Consider the following 22,327-nt stretch of genomic DNA (forward strand, 5'->3'; position numbering starts at 1 on the left):
TGACATGTTGAAGGCCCTGCTTTAACATATTGACATGTTGAAGACCCCGTCTTTAACATATTGACATATTGAAGGCCCCTGTTTTAACAAATTGACATGTTGAAGGCCCCTGCTTTAACATATTGACATGTTGAAGACCCCTGTTTTAACATATTGACATGTTGAAGGCCCCTGTTTTAACATATTGACATGTTGAAGGCCCCTGTTTTTACATATTGACATGTTGAAGGCCCCTGCTTTAACATATTGACATGTTGAAGGCCCCTGTTTTAACATATTGACATGTTGAAGGCCCCTGCTTTAACATATTGACATGTTGAAGGCCCCTGTTTTAACATATTGACATGTTGAAGGCCCCTGCTTTAACATATTGATATATTGAATTCCCCTGTTTTAACATATTGACATGTTGAAGGCCCCTGTTTTAACATATTGACATGTTGAAGGCCCCTGCTTTAACATATTGACATGTTGAAGGCCCCTGCTTTAACATATTGACATGTTGAAGGCCCCTGCTTTAACATATTGACATGTTGAAGGCCCCTGCTTTAACATATTGACATGTTGAAGGCCCCTGTTTTAACATATTGACATGTTGCAGGCCCCTGCTTTAACATATTGACATGTTGAAGGCCCCTGCTTTAACATATTGACATGTTGAAGGTCCCTGTTTTAACATATTGACATGTTGAAGGCCCCTGTTTTAACATATTGACATGTTGAAGGCCCCTGTTTTTACATATTGACATGTTGAAGGCCCCTGCTTTAACATATTGACATGTTGAAGGCCCCTGTTTTAACATATTGACATGTTGAAGGCCCCTGCTTTAACATATTGACATGTTGAAGGCCCCTGTTTTAACATATTGACATGTTGAAGGCCCCTGCTTTAACATATTGATATATTGAATTCCCCTGTTTTAACATATTGACATGTTGAAGGCCCCTGTTTTAACATATTGACATGTTGAAGGCCCCTGCTTTAACATATTGACATGTTGAAGGCCCCTGCTTTAACATATTGACATGTTGAAGGCCCCTGCTTTAACATATTGACATGTTGAAGGCCCCTGCTTTAACATATTGACATGTTGAAGGCCCCTGTTTTAACATATTGACATGTTGCAGGCCCCTGCTTTAACATATTGACATGTTGAAGGCCCCTGCTTTAACATATTGACATGTTGAAGGTCCCTGTTTTAACATATTGACATGTTGAAGGCCCCTGCTTTAACATATTGACATGTTGAAGGCCCCTGTTTTAACATATTGACATGATGAAGGCCCCTGTTTTAACATATTGACATGTTGAAGGACCCTGCTTTAACATATTGACATGTTGAAGGCCCCTGTTTTAACATATTGACATGTTGAAGGCCCCTGTTTTAACATATTGACATGTTGAAGGCCCCTGTTTTAACATATTGACATGTTGAAGGCCCCTGTTTTAACATATTGACATGTTGAAGGCCCCTGTTTTAACATATTGACATGTTGAAGGACCCTGTTTTAACATATTGACATGTTGAAGGCCCCTGTTTTAACATATTGACATGTTGAAGGCCCCTGTTTTAACATATTGACATGTTGAAGGCCCCTGTTTTAACATATTGACATGTTGAAGGCCCCTGTTTTAACATATTGACATGTTGAAGGCCCCTGTTTTAACATATTGACATGTTGAAGGCCCCTGTTTTAACATATTGACATGTTGAAGGCCCCTGTTTTAACATATTGACATGTTGAAGGCCCCTGCTTTAACATATTGACATGTTGAAGGCCCCTGTTTTAACATATTGACATGTTGAAGGCCCCTGTTTTAACATATTGACATGTTGAAGGCCCCTGTTTTAACATATTGACATGTTGAAGGCCCCTGCTTTAACATATTGACATGTTGAAGGCCCCTGTTTTAACATATTGACATATTGAAGACCCCTGCTTTAACACATTGACATGTTGAAGGCCCCAGTTTTAACATATTGACATGTTGAAGGCCCCTGTTTTAACATATTGTCATGTTGAAGGCCCCTGTTTTAACATATTGACATGTTGAAGGCCCCTGTTTTAACATATTGACTGGTTGAAGGCCCCTGCTTTAACATATTGACATGTTGAAGGCCCTTGCTTTAACATATTGACATGTTGAAGGCCCCTGCTTTAACATATTGACATGTTGAAGGCCCTGCTTTAACATATTGACATGTTGAAGACCCCGTCTTTAACATATTGACATATTGAAGGCCCCTGTTTTAACAAATTGACATGTTGAAGGCCCCTGCTTTAACATATTGACATGTTGAAGACCCCTGTTTTAACATATTGACATGTTGAAGGCCCCTGTTTTAACATATTGACATGTTGAAGGCCCCTGTTTTTACATATTGACATGTTGAAGGCCCCTGCTTTAACATATTGACATGTTGAAGGCCCCTGTTTTAACATATTGACATGTTGAAGGCCCCTGTTTTTACATATTGACATGTTGAAGGCCCCTGCTTTAACATATTGACATGTTGAAGGCCCCTGTTTTAACATATTGACATGTTGAAGGCCCCTGCTTTAACATATTGACATGTTGAAGGCCCCTGTTTTAACATATTGACATGTTGAAGGCCCCTGCTTTAACATATTGATATATTGAATTCCCCTGTTTTAACATATTGACATGTTGAAGGCCCCTGTTTTAACATATTGACATGTTGAAGGCCCCTGTTTTTACATATTGACATGTTGAAGGCCCCTGTTTTAACATATTGACATGTTGAAGGCCCCTGTTTTAACATATTGACATGTTGAAGGCCCCTGTTTTAACATATTGACATGTTGAAGGCCCCTGCTTTAACATATTGACATGTTGAAGGCCCCTGTTTTAACATATTGACATATTGAAGGCCCCTGCTTTAACACATTGACATGTTGAAGGCCCCAGTTTTAACATATTGACATGTTGAAGGCCCCTGTTTTAACATATTGTCATGTTGAAGGCCCCTGTTTTAACATATTGACATGTTGAAGGCCCCTGTTTTAACATATTGACTGGTTGAAGGCCCCTGCTTTAACATATTGACATGTTGAAGGCCCTTTCTTTAACATATTGACATGTTGAAGGCCCCTGCTTTAACATATTGACATGTTGAAGGCCCTGCTTTAACATATTGACATGTTGAAGACCCCGTCTTTAACATATTGACATATTGAAGGCCCCTGTTTTAACAAATTGACATGTTGAAGGCCCCTGCTTTAACATATTGACATGTTGAAGACCCCTGTTTTAACATATTGACATGTTGAAGGCCCCTGTTTTAACATATTGACATGTTGAAGGCCCCTGTTTTTACATATTGACATGTTGAAGGCCCCTGCTTTAACATATTGACATGTTGAAGGCCCCTGTTTTAACAAATTGACATGTTGAAGGCCCCTGCTTTAACATATTGACATGTTGAAGACCCCTGTTTTAACATATTGACATGTTGAAGGCCCCTGTTTTAACATATTGACATGTTGAAGGCCCCTGTTTTTACATATTGACATGTTGAAGGCCCCTGCTTTAACATATTGACATGTTGAAGGCCCCTGTTTTAACATATTGACATGTTGAAGGCCCCTGCTTTAACATATTGACATGTTGAAGGCCCCTGTTTTAACATATTGACATGTTGAAGGCCCCTGCTTTAACATATTGATATATTGAATTCCCCTGTTTTAACATATTGACATGTTGAAGGCCCCTGTTTTTACATATTGACATGTTGAAGGCCCCTGCTTTAACATATTGACATGTTGAAGGCCCCTGTTTTAACATATTGACATGTTGAAGGCCCCTGCTTTAACATATTGACATGTTGAAGGCCCCTGTTTTAACATATTGACATGTTGAAGGCCCCTGCTTTAACATATTGATATATTGAATTCCCCTGTTTTAACATATTGACATGTTGAAGGCCCCTGTTTTAACATATTGACATGTTGAAGGCCCCTGCTTTAACATATTGACATGTTGAAGGCCCCTGCTTTAACATATTGACATGTTGAAGGCCCCTGCTTTAACATATTGACATGTTGAAGGCCCCTGCTTTAACATATTGACATGTTGAAGGCCCCTGTTTTAACATATTGACATGTTGCAGGCCCCTGCTTTAACATATTGACATGTTGAAGGCCCCTGCTTTAACATATTGACATGTTGAAGGTCCCTGTTTTAACATATTGACATGTTGAAGGCCCCTGCTTTAACATATTGACATGTTGAAGGCCCCTGTTTTAACATATTGACATGATGAAGGCCCCTGTTTTAACATATTGACATGTTGAAGGACCCTGCTTTAACATATTGACATGTTGAAGGCCCCTGTTTTAACATATTGACATGTTGAAGGCCCCTGTTTTAACATATTGACATGTTGAAGGCCCCTGTTTTAACATATTGACATGTTGAAGGCCCCTGTTTTAACATATTGACATGTTGAAGGCCCCTGTTTTAACATATTGACATGTTGAAGGACCCTGTTTTAACATATTGACATGTTGAAGGCCCCTGTTTTAACATATTGACATGTTGAAGGCCCCTGTTTTAACATATTGACATGTTGAAGGCCCCTGTTTTAACATATTGACATGTTGAAGGCCCCTGTTTTAACATATTGACATGTTGAAGGCCCCTGTTTTAACATATTGACATGTTGAAGGCCCCTGTTTTAACATATTGACATGTTGAAGGCCCCTGTTTTAACATATTGACATGTTGAAGGCACCTGCTTTAACATATTGACATGTTGAAGGCCCCTGTTTTAACATATTGACATGTTGAAGGCCCCTGTTTTAACATATTGACATGTTGAAGGCCCCTGTTTTAACATATTGACATGTTGAAGGCCCCTGTTTTAACATATTGACATGTTGAAGGCCCCTGCTTTAACATATTGACATGTTGAAGGCCCCTGTTTTAACACATTGACATATTGAAGGCCCCTGCTTTAACACATTGACATGTTGAAGGCCCCAGTTTTAACATATTGACATGTTGAAGGCCCCTGTTTTAACATATTGACATGTTGAAGGCCCCTGTTTTAACATATTGACTGGTTGAAGGCCCCTGCTTTAACATATTGACATGTTGAAGGCCCTTGCTTTAACATATTGACATGTTGAAGGCCCCTGCTTTAACATATTGACATGTTGAAGGCCCTGCTTTAACATATTGACATGTTGAAGACCCCGTCTTTAACATATTGACATATTGAAGGCCCCTGTTTTAACAAATTGACATGTTGAAGGCCCCTGCTTTAACATATTGACATGTTGAAGACCCCTGTTTTAACATATTGACATGTTGAAGGCCCCTGTTTTAACATATTGACATGTTGAAGGCCCCTGTTTTTACATATTGACATGTTGAAGGCCCCTGCTTTAACATATTGACATGTTGAAGGCCCCTGTTTTAACATATTGACATGTTGAAGGCCCCTGCTTTAACATATTGACATGTTGAAGGCCCCTGTTTTAACATATTGACATGTTGAAGGCCCCTGCTTTAACATATTGATATATTGAATTCCCCTGTTTTAACATATTGACATGTTGAAGGCCCCTGTTTTTACATATTGTCATGTTGAAGGCCCCTGCTTTAACATATTGACATGTTGAAGGCCCCTGCTTTAACATATTGACATGTTGAAGGCCCCTGCTTTAACATATTGACATGTTGAAGGCCCCTGCTTTAACATATTGACATGTTGAAGGCCCCTGTTTTAACATATTGACATGTTGCAGGCCCCTGCTTTAACATATTGACATGTTGAAGGCCCCTGCTTTAACATATTGACATGTTGAAGGTCCCTGTTTTAACATATTGACATGTTGAAGGCCCCTGCTTTAACATATTGACATGTTGAAGGCCCCTGTTTTAACATATTGACATGATGAAGGCCCCTGTTTTAACATATTGACATGTTGAAGGACCCTGCTTTAACATATTGACATGTTGAAGGCCCCTGTTTTAACATATTGACATGTTGAAGGCCCCTGTTTTAACATATTGACATGTTGAAGGCCCCTGTTTTAACATATTGACATGTTGAAGGCCCCTGTTTTAACATATTGACATGTTGAAGGCCCCTGTTTTAACATATTGACATGTTGAAGGACCCTGTTTTAACATATTGACATGTTGAAGGCCCCTGTTTTAACATATTGACATGTTGAAGGCCCCTGTTTTAACATATTGACATGTTGAAGGCCCCTGTTTTAACATATTGACATGTTGAAGGCCCCTGTTTTAACATATTGACATGTTGAAGGCCCCTGTTTTAACATATTGACATGTTGAAGGCCCCTGTTTTAACATATTGACATGTTGAAGGCCCCTGTTTTAACATATTGACATGTTGAAGGCCCCTGCTTTAACATATTGACATGTTGAAGGCCCCTGTTTTAACATATTGACATGTTGAAGGCCCCTGTTTTAACATATTGACATGTTGAAGGCCCCTGTTTTAACATATTGACATGTTGAAGGCCCCTGCTTTAACATATTGACATGTTGAAGGCCCCTGTTTTAACATATTGACATATTGAAGGCCCCTGCTTTAACACATTGACATGTTGAAGGCCCCAGTTTTAACATATTGACATGTTGAAGGCCCCTGTTTTAACATATTGTCATGTTGAAGGCCCCTGTTTTAACATATTGACATGTTGAAGGCCCCTGTTTTAACATATTGACTGGTTGAAGAACCCCTGTTTTAACATATTGACATGTTGAAGGCCCCTGTTTTAACATATTGACATGTTGAAGGCCATGTTTTAACATATTGACATGTTGAAGGCCCCTGTTTTAACATATTGACATGTTGAAGGCCCCTGTTTTAACATATTGACATGTTGAAGAACCCCTGTTTTAACATATTGACATGTTGAAGGCCCCTGTTTTAACATATTGACATGTTGAAGGTCCCTGCTTTAACATATTGACATGTTGAAGGCCCCTGTTTTAACATATTGACATATTGAAGGCCCCTGCTTTAACACATTGACATGTTGAAGGCCCCTGTTTTAACATATTGACATGTTGAAGGCCCCTGTTTTAACATATTGTCATGTTGAAGGCCCCTGTTTTAACATATTGACATGTTGAAGAACCCCTGTTTTAACATATTGACATGTTGAAGGCCCCTGTTTTAACATATTGACATGTTGAAGGCCCTGTTTTAACATATTGACATATTGAAGGCCCCTGCTTTAACACATTGACATGTTGAAGGCCCCTGTTTTAACATATTGACATGTTGAAGGCCCCTGTTTTAACATATTGTCATGTTGAAGGCCCCTGTTTTAACATATTGTCATGTTGAAGGCCCCTGTTTTAACATATTGACATGTTGAAGGCCCCTGTTTTAACATATTGACATGTTGAAGAACCCCTGTTTTAACATATTGACATGTTGAAGGCCCCTGTTTTAACATATTCATTCATTTTAAACATTCATGATTTGATGAGATGATTATTACTTCAGTAAAATCAATTATCTTCAAAAATACACACATTTCTTCCTTTCTCCCTTTTGTTTGTTTGTTTATGACAACTGAATGCAAAGTAAATTAATTGTGCTCGATTGGCATTAACATACCCAAATAGGAATTTGAAATGGTTAATATTGAGCCCCCTCAGGGCAGACCATGTCCCAATCCACTGGAGTACTTATCATGCCTCATCTCACTCACTGCTAGCCTGGCAGCATTACTAAAGAAAGCTCTCTGTTTGTTGGTTCTGCTAAATGTGGCTTTATATAGCATGATTTGTTCATTGTTATTTTGGGGATCAAAACAGAATTTTGGCAATATTTTCTGTCATAGATTCACACATTTTGTATTTTGAGGTATTTTCATTTAATTAGTGTTTTGTTTTCTCTTGTAGTTATGTATTTTCATATAACTATGTCTAGAATATCAGCAATGTAAGTATTGAAACAAAAAAAAAAGAATACTATCTAGCCTAACTTCGGAATGCCACGCTACTTTGGCAAGTCATTCAAACTCACCAGTAGAAATGAATTAATTAGCACCTCTGTCCGGTATGAAATGAATCTAACTCATAATCGAATTATGATGATGTCTCAGGGACCAAATTAGCATACCTTAATTTGCATATCTGGGTAAAAATGCAAATGTATTTGCTGTTATTCCCTTTTCATTCACACAAGAGTGACTATGAATGTCAGCGCTCTACGGCAGGACATGATTTACTGTAAATATGTCGTAGGTTTTAGCCAATAGGTTCTCCTGACTCCCTGGCTGTCAGTGTGTTGGCTGAGAACACGGCGAGCCTGCTTTCCAACTAATTTATCTCCTCCACCATGCTGCTGCTCACCATAGTTCAAAGCCCAGACAGGAAAGCAGCCTTAATTAACCGTGTGCACTACAGTTCAGCAGCCTTCCCGTATTCCATTCTACTCTACAATCTTACTGCTCTCAGTTCCACATACAGCTGAACTACAGCCACATATTGTGTCTTGAACCAGAGGAGCTCATCTTGGCTTCCTCCTGGAGGATACATGGGCACATTGTAGATTCCCAGGTTAAATACAGCAGTCCACAGCCCTCCACACGTCATGCAAGCCCCGCCCCATCCCCCTCCATTTATCCTCCCTTTCCTTCATCCTCCCCCTCCGCCCCCTCCTGAGACCCAGGGCCCATGGGAAGAACCGATGCTGGGAGCAGACTGTCTGCAGCCCTGAATACATGTGTGTGTGTGTGTGTGTGTGTGTGTGTGTGTGTGTGTGTGTGTGTGTGTGTGTGTGTGTGTGTGTGTGTGTGAGAGAGAGAGAGAGAGAGAGAGAGAGAGAGAGAGAGAGAGAGAGAGAGAGAGAGAGAGAGAGAGAGAGAGAGAGAGAGAGAGAGAGAGAGAGAGAGAGAGAGAGAGAGAGAGAGAGAGAGAGAGAGAGAGAGAGAGAGAGAGAGAGAGAGAGAGAGAGAGAGAGAGAGAGAGAGAGAGAGAGAGAGAGAGAGAGAGAGAGAGAGAGAGAGAGAGCACACACACATGAACATGATCTCACTCACACTCTCACACTCACAGACGCACGCTTGCTTTAGGGTACCAGGCGGCTTGGTGTTCTTCTCCTTTGTTGTTTTTGTCATTCATCAGTCTTGGTACGCTGTGCTGTGTGAGTCTCGCTGGGTGAGGAGTCTGTCTTCGTGGCTGTCTGAGAATGCCATCTACACTACGGTAAGCCACACACTGTTCCTTCTCTCCCTCTCTTCTCTTCTGCAGTCTCTCCGTCTCACTGGGGTACCTAGCCCCTGCAACGCACATCCTCTGCTTCTTTTTCCTCCCTCTCTCTCTCTCTCTCTCTCTCTGTCTGCCACTCCACTCTCTCCTTCGCTCTTTCCTCTCGGCTGTGCGCTCTCTCGCCATCCTTCCCTTCGCCGCCTCTCCTCCCTCATCTCTCTCTCCCTTCCGCTTCGCCTCATTGGTGCTGCCCTCATTCCTTTTTTCCATTAAGCTCCAGGCCCATTGGTTGCCTGCCTTCAACCATTATCTTCTCTCCTCCTTCCCTCTTCCTCTTTCTATCTCTTGCCTGTCTCCTCTTTTTCTCCCTTGTTCCCTCATCTCCAGCCGACTCTCAAGTCAAAATTATTTGCATACAGGAAGACATGATAAGTTTGCAGGGAGCAGAGTGTGTGAGGGGTAAAGAACGAGTGGGATAAAAGAGAAAGAAAGAAAGAGAAAGAAAGAAAGAAAGAAAGAAAGAAAGAAAGAAAGAAAGAAAGAAAGAAAGAAAGAAAGAAAGAAAGAAAGAAAGAAAGAAAGAAAGAGGACGGACATACTGGAGCATAAACAAGTTTGGGAGAAGACTGCATTCTGAGACTGGTGGGTTACTCTTCTTCTTTCAATCTTCTTGTGAGTGCTTTGACTTCTGTCAATGATATGTTTGATAAGAGTACATTGTCAAAAGAGGGTTATAGCTAAAATTGAAGGAGAATATTACTTAGAAGTTAAGATAGTGAACTATGCAGTATGACATTTGCTTAGAAATGCTTGAGTCTCAGCTTATTTAGATATTTAGAATGTTGATATGAAATGTGTATTCACTGTATATTGTGCTTTACATTGGAATCTCTGATGCCAAGCTTTGTTTAGCTGAGTTGTTTGATTGAATGGCAAGTAGAGTGTTGAACTCCTTCTGGAATACTTCTACTTTTTGTTGAATTTTCATATTGTTGATATATTCATGTTTTATATTGTTTTGGAGATTTGATGCCTTAACAAACCTTTGAATGCTCTACATTGTTATTATTCCTTTATAGCATGCAGCTAACATTGACTGTTTTGAATCCTCATACATGGTTAACTATACTGAACAAAAATAGAAACGCAAAATGTAAAGTGTTGGTCCCATGTTTCATGAGCTGAAATAAAAGATCCTAGAAATGTTCTACATATACAAAAAGCTTATTTCTCAAAATTTGGGGGCATAAATTTGTTTACATTACTTTTAGTGAGCATTTCTCCTTTGCCAATATAATCTATCCACCTGACAGGTGTGGCATATCAAGAAGCTGATTAAACAGCATGATCATTACACAGGTGCACCTCGTGCTTGGTACAATAAAAGGCTACTCTAAAATGTGCAGTTTTGTCACACAGTACAATGCCAAAGAAGTCTCAAGTTTTGAGGGAGTTTGTATGCTGACTGCAGGAAAGTCCACCAGAGCTGTTGCCAAAGAGTTAAATGTTCATTTGTCTACATTAAGCTGCTTCCAACATCTTTTTAGAGAATTTGGCAGTACGTCCAACTGGCCTCACAACTGCAGACCACATGTAACTACGCCAACCCAGGATCTCCACATCCTGCTTCTTCACCTGTGGGGTGAAACTGTGGCACAACCGGAGAATTTCTGCACAAACTGTTAGAAACCTCAGGGAAGCTCAGGGAAGCTCATCTGCATGCTCATCGTCCTCACCAGGGTCTTGACCTGACTGCAGTTCGGCGTCGGTACAGACTTCAGTGGGCAAATGCTCATCTTCGATGGCCACTGGCACGCTGGAGAAATGTGCTCTTCACGGATGAATCCCGGTTTCAACTGTACCGGGCAGATATCAGACGTGTGGGCAAAGTGCCCCATGGTGGCAGTGGGGTTATTGTATGTGCAGGAATAATCTACGGACAACGAACACAATATAATTTTATCGATGGCAATTTGAATGCACAGAAATACCGTGATGAGATCCTGAGGCCCATTGTCATGCCACTGGTGGGTGGCACCATGATACCATGGCACAGAGCAGAAGGCTGAGGCACTGCAACATGTCTCTCTGGGTGAAGAAAACAGACCTTTACAAAAAAGCTCTAAATCTGAAAATGAACTGAAATAATTGTGTGCCTGTCTCCTCTTTTTTTTTTTTTTTACCAACAATTGACTTTGTGGGAGGGAATAATAATGAATGCACAAATTCTGTCCACAAATGTTCTCTAATCTGGCTATTTAGAAATGGAAATCAAATGGGTTCCAGAAAAGAAATATATAATGTCGCTGCTGGATTATTACATTGCATATTTAGATAGATCATTTGTATTTTCCCATAGCCTTAGGGATGTAGATCTCAATATGCTGTACACAATGTACACCTTTTATAGAACTGGGCTGAGTCAGGGAAATGTTGACATGATGTCCAGCTGAAGTTGCATGGTGAAGGGACATTTTGTACAGCTGAGTCTGCATGTGAAGGGCTGCTCTGACATGATGTCCAGCTGAGGCTTCATGTTGAAGGGACATTTTGTCCAGCTGAGACTGTATGGTGAAGGGATGTTCTGACGTGATGACCGGCTGAGGCTGTATGGTGAAGGGATGTTCTGACGTGATGACCGGCTGAGGCTGTATGGTGAAGGGATGTTCTGACGTGATGACCGGCTGAGGCTGTATGGTGAAGGGATGTTCTGACGTGATGACCGGCTGAGGCTGTATGGTGAAGGGATGTTCTGACATGATGACCGGCTGAGGCTGTATGGTGAAGGGATGTTCTGACATGATGCCCGGCTGAGGCTGTATGGTGAAGGGATGTTCTGACATGATGCCCGGCTGAGGCTGTATGGTGAAGGGATGTTCTGTATACTTTTCTGGTGTCAGGATGAGGAAGGAAATGTTTTGCTTATCATGAGTGTGTTGGTGAGAGAGTGAGGGGAGAGAAAGCGGGAGAGAGAGGTGGGATAGAGAGCGCGGGAGAGAGTGTGTGTGAGACTGTGTGTGTCTGTTTCTGTATGTGTGTGTGTGTGTCACCGCGGTGCCTAACTTGCTTTACTGTGTAGGCTGAGAACAGGGAGACAGCCAAATGTGATTAAATTATAGAGGGATAGCACCCTCCCTGGCTCTCATGCGACCAGCTCCCGGGAACCCCCTCCCTCCCAATCTGGACTCAAGGTTAGGCGTAGCATAGTAAACTGAAATTATTATGATACATATGGTATGGTATCTATTAATTTGTGGATATCTATCCTCCATTTTATGTGATATGTTACATTACAATTCGTATGATATGTTACGAATTGCAATTCATACAATATGTTACGAATTTCCAATACGTGTGATATGTTACGATTTCCAATTGGTTGTGACTAACGTTAGCTAGGTTGCTAGGTGGCTAATGCTAATGCTAATGTTAGCTGTGGTTAGGGGTTAAGCTTAGGGTTAAGGTTAGGTTTAGGAGTTACGTTAAAGGGGTTAAGGTCAGGTTTAGGGGAAGGGTTTGCTAACATTCTAAGTAGTTGCAAAGTTGCTTTTTGCTAAAATTACAAAAGTTGTCCGTAATGAGAGTTGAACACTCAATCGTAGGTTTTCTAGACGTTCACGTTATACGCCCACCAACGACCCTCCTTTCGGTTTTTGTTATCTGAGTAAGGGAAATGCTGTATGTATTTTGAAAGATGAGACATTGAGGATTATAATAAATATCGCTTTGATGTCATGCAAGCAAGCCAAACACTCATGAGTCCAAATGTGCACATCACATTTCCACAGCATAAAAGGAATGTCACATTCAGTGTCAATTTTGTTTGAGGTACAGTTACAAGATGACATGGTGTCATACCCTGGGTTGTTCTGAACACAATGAGTCTATGTTTGTCTTTTGTGAAGGAAATGTGCTGCAGCCCAGGCACCTGAATCCACTCATGACTCCTTTCTATGTGCACCAAAATTACAATCTGTTTCCCTGAATTGTATTGTGAAAACCTTGAAATATCGTTTTTTATAACTTAGTTAGTCATGTTGGCAATAGAACACGCTTTCAAATGATTCCAACTTGTCCCAGATTGCGATTTATAATGGGCCATTTTTGGACTGCGTAAACAACAGTAATTGTGTAATGGTGGGGATGCAGGGTTGTGTTCCAAACAAACCTACAAATGTGCTTGCTCTAGTTCTTCAATGGCAGAGCTAGGACAGCTCAAAAAAACACCTTATAGTTGAAGACTTTTCTTTGAGTCATAAAAGTGCATTGCAATTACTTAGGAACTGTGCACACTTCGGAGAGGTGTGTGGACACTTGGAGACAACAGTTATAGTACTCTCACTCAAACCCTTGTAACATGTTTGTCTTATGTTGCACCTACCTCATATTATCATGTTACTGAATGTATTCAAAATATTTTCAAATTTCGTTATCAACAAATGCAGTGAAAAAAAAGTACAGTAAATGTAAAATGCACATAAAATCAACAATGTAATGTTTGGATTCAGGTGAGCTGTTGTGTCCTAACCATTGGTCTAATAATTTTCCATAATCTCCAAACTGTTTTATTTTTTATTTCAATTGCTACCATGGTTATGCATATGCTTTTCATATTTCTTCTGTAAGAAACATTTAAATTTAGCCCTATCCATATAGGCCAAGTCCCACGAGTGTAAAGGGTTAAGTAACCTTCTGTGTTATATAACCATACCAAAGGTAACATATCATACTAATTTGTTTCTCGGATTAACGTTTACTATGTTACATCTAGTCTATGAGACCAGGCTGTCCCTCCATCCCTCCCTTTACCCATCCCTCATCTCATATATTCACCCTCTTCCTCAGCATCTCAAGGATCCCACATAATCAGAACAGTCTCAGGAGGCCAGACAGATGAAGATGGAGCTGCAGTAGATAGCTACCGTTTTACGGGCTCCTGACCAATTTTGCTAATTGGTGTATTTTGTTTTTACACTGATCTTAACTTTTTTTGTTCATAATATTTCCGCAATAATTTCCTACGACAGAAAACAGCTTCTGGACAACAGAACAGCGATCACTAAACTAGATTTGGATGAAGATTTCTACTTCAACGAGTCAGCAGCTGTGAATGTACTGCTCATTCCAGTCCAGGCCCTAATCCCTGGGAATCAAAAAAGGAAGAGATGATGCAAGAGAGGCAAACAAGCGGGCTCCCTGACGAGACTACGTCGGCGAGTTAATAAACTGCCTCCAGCTTCCGTTCCCTTGGCGAACGAACTGGACAAGCTCCATTCGAGACAATGCTATAATTGGGACCTAAAGAACTGTAATATCCTATGTTTCTCGGAGTCGTGGCTGAACAAGAACATGGATAATATACATTTAGCTGTTTTTTTAATGCATCGTAAAGACCAGCAGCTTCGGGTAAGGCTATGGGGGAGGTGTGTGTCTTTGTTAACAATAGCTGGTACGCAATCTCTAATATTAAGGAAGTCTCGAGGTTTTGCTCACCTGAGTTAGAAAATATAATTAAAACCTATATTTTTTGTAGCTGTCTATTTACCACCACAAACCAATGCTGGCACTAAGACCGCCCTAAAACAGGTGTATAGGGCCATAAGCAAACAAGAAAATGCACATGCAGAGGCAGCGCTCCTACTGGCCAGGGATTTTAATGCAGGGAAACTGAAATCCGTCTTACCACATTTTAACCAGCATGTCAACTGTGCAACTAGAGACGAAAACACTCTAGTTCACCTTTACTCCACACACAGAAGCTCAAACAGCAAGTGCCAGTGATGCACTCAATACGGAAGTGGTCCAATGAAGCTGATGCTAAGCTACAGGACTGGGATTCATCCGATAACATTGAGGAGTTTAACGCATCAGTCACTGGCTTCTTTAATAGGTGCATTGACAACGCCATCTCCACAGTGACCGCACGTACATATCCCAACCAGAAGCCATGGATTACAGGCAACATCCGCACTGAGCTAAAGGCTCGAGCTGCCGCTTTCAAGGAACGGGACACTACTCGACCTCTGGCGAGCCATCAAACAGACAAAACATGAATACAGGACTAAGATTGATTCCTACTACGCCGACTCTGAAGCTCGTCGGATTTGTCAGAGCTTGCAAACTATCATGGATTACAAAGGGAAACCCAGCCAGAAGCTGCCTAGTGATGTGAGCCTACTAGAGAAGCTAAATTCCTTCTACGCTTGCTTCGAGGCAAGTAACACTGAACCATACATGAGAGCAACAGCTGTTCTGGATGACTATGTGATCTCTCTCTCCGTAGTAAGTAAGACCTTTAAACAGGTGAACATTCACCAGGATGCGTACTCAGAGCATGCACTCACCAGCTGGCAAGTGTCATCATTGACATTTTCAACCCCTCCGTGACCCAGTCTGTAATACCTACAGTACATGTTTTAAGCAAACCACCATAGTCTTTGTGCCCGAGAATGCAAAGGTAACCTGTCTAAATGATTGCCACCCCGTAGTACTCATTGTAGCCATGAAATGCTTGGAAAGGCTTGTCATGGCTCACATCAACACCATCATCCCAGACACCCTGGACACACTCCAATTCACATACCGCCCCAACAGATCCACAGATGACGCAATCTCTATTGCACTTCACACTGCCCTCCCCACCTGGACAAGAGGAATACCTACGTGAGAATGCTGTTCATTGACTGTAGCTCAGCGTTCAACAACATAGTGCCCTCCATGCTCATCACTAAGCTCAAGACCCTGGGACTGAACAACCCCCTCTGCAACTGGATCCTGGACTTCAAATCAAATCAAGCTTTATTTATACAGCACATTTCAGACATGGAATGCAACGCAATGTGCTTCACAGGAAAAAATTAGAATAAAAAGTTAAATATTTACTACACAACAAATATAAGAGGATACATTTTTTTTATAAAAATCATTCCCAGTTTCGGCCCCCCTCAAGTTCTCTGGCTGGCTATTCCAGAGGCTGGGGGCATAATAACTAAAGTCTGCCTCTCTTGACCCTAGGCTTTGGGATAGTTAAAAAGCCAGTGCCAGAGGACCTGATGGACCTACTGGGTACATAACTTAAAAGCAGGTCTGACATGTATTGGGGTGCACAATTGAGGATTGATTTAAAAACGAATAGAAGAACCTTAAAATTGCCCCACCTTGGCAATGTTCCTCAGGTGGTAAAAAGCCATCTTGGTCACATTCCTAATGTGTGATTTGAAATTGAGTTCAGAATATGAAATAACACCTAGGTTGTTTATCTGGAGTTTTATCTTTAGTGTCCGTGAATTCCAATCTGCAGCCAGATTCTCAATCTGTGCTTTGGCTCCATCGATAAGTACCTTGGTCGCCCCCAGGTGTTGAGGGTAGGCAACAACACATCCACCACTCTGACCTTCAACAAGGGGCTCCTCAGGGGTGCGTATTTAGTCCCCTCCTGTGCTCCCTCTTCACCCACGACTGCATGGCAGCGCACGATACTCCAACACCATCATTAAGTTTGCTGAAGGCACAACGTGGTTGGCCTGATCACCGACGACGATGAAATAGCCTACAGGGAGGAGGTCAGTGACCTGGCAGTGTGGTGCCAGGCCAACAACCTCTCATTCAACATCAGCAAGACAAAGGAGCTGAACGTAGACTTCAGGAAATGGAGGGCCGAGCACGCCCCCATCCACAACGACGGGGCTGTTGTGGAGCGGGTTGGGAGATTCAAGTTCCTCGGTGTCCACATCACCAAAGAATTATCATGGTCCACACACACCAACATAGTTGTGGAGAAGGCCCGAGAGAGCCGTCTCCAAAAAAAAGATTTGGCATGGTTCCTCAGATCCACAAAAGTTCTACAGCTGCACCATGTAGAGCATCTTGACATGCTGCGTCACCGCTTGGTATGACAACTGCTTGGCATCTGACCGCAAGGCGCTACAGTACATAGTGCGTATGACCCAATACATCACTGGGGCTGAGCTCCCTGCCATTCCGAACCTCTAAACCAGGCGGTGTCAGAGGAAGGCCCTAAATATTGTCAAAGAATCCCACCACCCAAGTCATAGACTGTTCTCTTTGCTAACGCACGGAAAGCAATACCGATGCACCAAGTCTGCAACCAACAGGACCCTGGACAGCTCTACTCCCAAGCCATAAGACTGCTAAATAGTTAGTCTGGGTAGCTATTGGTTAACTACTTAACTATCTGCATTGACCCTTTTTGCAGTAACTCTTTTGACTCATCACATATGCTGCTGCTACTGTTTATTAACTATCCTGTTGCATTTTCACTTTATCACTACCTACCGTACATGTACAAATCTACCTCAATTACCTCGTACCCCTGAACACATACCCTGTGTATATAGCCAAGTTATCGTTACTCATTGTGTATTTATTCCTTGTATTATTTTTCTATTATTTAAATTTTTTCTCTCAGCATTGTTGGAAAGGGCCGGTAAGTAAGCATTTTACTGTTGGTCTACACCTGATGTTTACAAAGCATGTGACAAATACACTATGATTTAATTTGAGAAAATCGGTTACTGGTGGGATTTCAAAACATACTGGGTACTTTTGGCAACATTACTTTACAGTTACATGACATGGAAGTGTTGAGGTATTTATCACAATACATTTGTTTGGTATAAAAAGTAATTAAGCAAGTTTGTTTTTAATCAATTTCCAACAATCCATTTAAATACTATTGATATCTCTTTTTTCTAGATAATTACATTGGTTTTGTTGATTGAGTTCCGTTGGATAGCCTGGATACAATAATAGATTTTGTTGATTGAGTTCCGTTGGCTAGCCTGGATACAATAATAGGTTTTGTTGATTGAGTTCCGTTGGCTAGCCTGGATACAATAATAGATTTTGTTGATTGAGTTCCGTTGGCTAGCCTGGATACAATAATAGATTTTGTTGATTGAGTTCCGTTGGCTAGCCTGGATACAATAATAGATTTTGTTGATTGAGTTCCGTTGGCTAGCCTGGATACAATAATAGGTTTTGTTGATTGAGTTCCGTTGGCTAGCCTGGATACAATAATAGATTTTGTTGATTGAGTTCCGTTGGATAGCCTGGATACAATAATAGATTTTGTTGATTGAGTTCCGTTGGCTAGCCTGGATACAATAATAGGTTTTGTTGATTGAGTTCCGTTGGCTAGCCTGGATACAATAATAGGTTTTGTTGATTGAGTTCCGTTGGCTAGCCTGGATACAATAATAGGTTTGTTGATTGAGTTCCGTTGGCTAGCCTGGATACAATAATAGGTTTTGTTGATTGAGTTCCGTTGGCTAGCCTGGATACAATAATAGGTTTTGTTGATTGAGTTCCGTTGGCTAGCCTGGATACAATAATAGGTTTTGTTGATTGAGTTCCATTGGCTAGCCTGGATACAATAATAGGTTTTGTTGATTGAGTTCCGTTGGCTAGCCTGGATACAATAATAGGTTTTGTTGATTGAGTTCCGTTGGCTAGCCTGGATACAATAATAGGTTTTGTTGATTGAGTTCCATTGGCTAGCCTGGATACAATAATAGGTTTTGTTGATTGAGTTCCATTGGCTAGCCTGGATACAATAATAGGTTTTGTTGATTGAGTTCCGTTGGCTAGCCTGGATACAATAATAGATTTTGTTGATTAAAGGTCCACTATCGTAGGAAGAGTGTAATTGTCTGTGAAAATTTAACTTTCTTTAATGATTTCTTACAAAACAACATCTGCACAGAATAACCTCAGAACCATTTGTTAACAGTTTCTCTAGTTATATTCCTGGCAGCTGGAGAAGTAGTGCTGTATCTCTACAATAACGACTGCATCACTCTAGTGGGTTGAAACTGAAACGCATGTCTAAGATATGAACCTTTAACTCTTTACACCATAGGAATAGGGGAGTGTGTGTGTGCGTGTTTGTGTGCTAGTGTGTGCATGTGTGTTGAAGGATCTCCAGGCTTGTGTGGGAGTAGCATGTCCCCACCCCCAAGCAGACTAATGAATGAGCCCCATAGGAATTCCATACACACTAACCCTACTGGGTCATATAGCTACATGCCAGTTAGCTTGTCTGTGCTGTGCTGTGGACAGCATGACTATGGTAATGTTAGTTTGTCTGAGGTGAGTAGAAGCAGGTCACATAGTCACACACCCACTAACATTATTTTAGGGCTCCTGAGTGGCGCAGCGGTCTAAGGCACTGCATCTCAGTGCAAGAGGCGTCACTACAGTCCCTGGTTGGAATCCAGGCTGTATCACATCCGGCCATGATTGGGAGACCCATAGGGCGGTGCACAATTGGCCCAGCGTCGTCCGGGTTTGACTGGGGTAGGCCGTCATTGTAAATGAGAATTTGTACTTAACTGACTTTCCTAGTTAAATAAAGGTTACATATGTGACCCAACTGCTGGGTAGTTGGGTCACATAGCAACACTCTAGCTAGCTAGCCAGTCTCGATGGATGCGGCTAGCACGACTGTGTACTATTAAGCGATATAAGTCTGCTAGCATGACAGTGTACAAATATAGAGAGTTATAAGTCTGCTAGCATGACTGTGTGCAAATATAGAGATTTATAAGTCTGCTAGTTTTACTCTGTGAAAATGTGACTCTATTAAAGTGAGATGGAATGACCGTGGGCTAACACTAGCATGCTAGCCTGTCTGACACAAACAAGGAAGAATTGCATGGTCACATGACTGTGTGTCTGTCTGTTTGGGAGTCGATGAGTAAGCCCCCTGGTCGAGGGTGTTCCTCCCTTTAGAGCGTGTTAACGCCAGGCCACCCAGGGGCCCAAGAGAGGATCACACTACCCCCCTGTGGAGACAGCTAAAGAGGCTTACAGCCCAGCTAGCTAGCCCCCCTCAGAGCACGCCCATGACACAGTTTCTCTCTGATTCACACTCAGGAATGTATTTATATAACTACAGTATATATACTGTACATCGTCCAGAATGATGGAGGATGGAGGAGGTCGATGCTTATGATGATTCATAACTAGGATCAAATCGATTAGGCCGTGGTCAGGATTCATTTAAACATGTACATACCATTTCTATTTAGATGTTCATTTTTATTCCCTATAGCTAATGTTACTCGTTGGTATTATCAAGATGAGCTTGACTGAGTAAACCAGTGGCAGGATGTTGAAGAGACATTGATGTGCCCTTACAATCACTGAATGACGTGGTTCAGCTGGTTTTGTGATGGGATAAATCCAAGGTAAATTCTGCAATGTCAATACTGATCCTTCCATGCTCTGAGAAAGGGGGATCTAGTGTGCCTCACTGGTTCATGACAGGTTTCTGTAAGGCTTAAGAATCAATGCGCTGATGAGTGAAACCAAACTGCACCAAATTTGGATAGGTAGTCATAAAATCCTATTTGATGGCAAGATTAAGCTACCACATTATTAATACCTATTTAATCTTTTGAGATTTTACCAGAAGTGTGAAAGGGAATAGGGCTATAGGTGTTGATTTGGAATTGGTCATCTGTCTAAGAACACATTGCTATCCTCTTCAGCCCTCTCCTCTCCTCGGGGACGGAAGCGGCCCTAGCAGCCTCACGCCTCCCTAGCATTCTGGGGGGGGGGGGGGGGGGGGGTACGTGATGTATTTCCTGGCGGGCAGGCCAATTAAAAACCAATCAGGCCTGTTGAAGTGTGTGCATGGTAATGGAAAAGCCAGGAGAGTGGAGGAGAGCAGTGATTAATGGACACTTTCACCTCGTGGCATAACAGGCTCCCATTCATCACCTCACCTGTCCTGCATAGGGTCGGGCTGGCACTCCGCCTCCACGCCTATACACCACTGTCACTACCATACATATATGTCACTACCATACACATCTGTATGAGTTACACTGGCTGTGACGGGGTTATAATGCAGTGGATGGGAGCTGGATTAGTCACCGTCCTATGTACTGAGTCACAGTAGGCTATACACCAACTATTGGCCTCCCCCATAGTACACGTTCATTGCAATGCACTGATTTTATTCAGGAATGGGATATACTTTATTTTCCCTAGTTAACTCAGATTTATGATTCTGAGGGAAATAGCCTGCTTGTATTTGACCCAGTGGTGCCATTGTGAGCGTTAGCCGGCACACATTCAAGCCAACGATTGTATTAACAGTGAAAAGGCTGTTCCATTTCAGGAGCTGCACTGACCTGTTTCACACAGGCAGGCAGGTAGGTGGGCAGGCTGGCACCTGTAAATAATAATTTGCATAACTTGGTTTGGCCTTCTTTCATTAAGGAAACAAATTAAGAGCTTTATTCCAAAACACTATATCCATTTTCAGAAATGTTTGTAAATTATCTTTACAAAGAGATTGGTGTGCTTTTCACTATCTAATCATGGGTTGGGGTTGTTCAATGACTGACATGTATTAGTTTAAAATCTATCACTTGATGATTTCAATTCAGAGACAAATGATCATGTTTTTCACAAAATGCTACATAACTGCCTCACTCTCAGAGAAATAAATCAAATCAAATTCAAATAAAATGTTATTGGTCACATACACATATTTAGCAGATGTTATTGCGGGTGTAGTGAAATGCTTGTGTTCCTAGCTCCAACATTGCAGTAGTATCGAACAATTCAGTAGTATCTAAAAACGATTCACAACAATACACACAAATCTGAAAGTAAAATAATGGAATTAATAAATGTTGGTGTCACATTGTATAAATGATTGGAGACAGGCTCAGGAATTCGTAATAGGGGGGTTTAAGACTCCACCCAGAATATACAACGTGCCATGAAAAGGCACGGGGACGATGCCCAAAACAAACACGTATACAAAAACACAGGGATGTAACCCACACAAAAGAGTGATGTAAGAGGTGCGTAATTGGCTGCAGGGAAGTCAGGCGCAGGAGAGCAGAACTGGGTAATAACCGGAGCAGTTTAAATGAGGCAAAACCAACGACACCCAGAACAACAAAATATGGGTTGAAATAACCCGTCTCAAACCAGTCGATAATGCACAATCACTTTAAAACAAACAATTCCACACACATACATGGGGGGGAACAGAGGGTATTATACACGTCACGTAATGAAGGAATGTAAACCAGGTGTGTGGGAAAACAAGACAAA

General features: G+C 41.5%; 1 protein-coding gene and 1 long non-coding RNA gene across 13 annotated transcripts in view; one reads left to right on the forward strand and one right to left on the reverse strand.

The window, feature by feature from the left end:
- Positions 1 to 9,186, reverse strand: part of LOC139553757 (uncharacterized) — a 41,028-nt gene extending 31,842 nt beyond the window's left edge. The window contains exon 1 of the long non-coding RNA XR_011670722.1: positions 9,075 to 9,186. This is a non-coding gene — a long non-coding RNA (uncharacterized lncRNA). The remainder of the gene's footprint in view (positions 1 to 9,074) is intronic.
- Positions 9,002 to 22,327, forward strand: part of LOC139553754 (myelin transcription factor 1-like protein) — a 168,996-nt gene continuing 155,670 nt past the window's right edge. For 5 of the 12 annotated variants that reach the window (XM_071366392.1, XM_071366394.1, XM_071366397.1 and 2 more), the window contains exon 1: positions 9,002 to 9,226. In XM_071366392.1, the coding sequence (XP_071222493.1) occupies positions 9,041 to 9,226 (186 nt within the window). In that variant the 5' untranslated portion in view covers positions 9,002 to 9,040. Of the gene's footprint in view, positions 9,227 to 9,751; positions 9,872 to 22,327 lie in introns of those variants that run through there. The other 7 variants (XM_071366395.1, XM_071366393.1, XM_071366398.1 and 4 more) reach the window with 4 other exon arrangements.

This window comes from Salvelinus alpinus, chromosome 25 (genome assembly GCF_045679555.1).
Source record: "Salvelinus alpinus chromosome 25, SLU_Salpinus.1, whole genome shotgun sequence".
NCBI classification, from domain to species: Eukaryota; Metazoa; Chordata; class Actinopteri; order Salmoniformes; family Salmonidae; genus Salvelinus; species Salvelinus alpinus.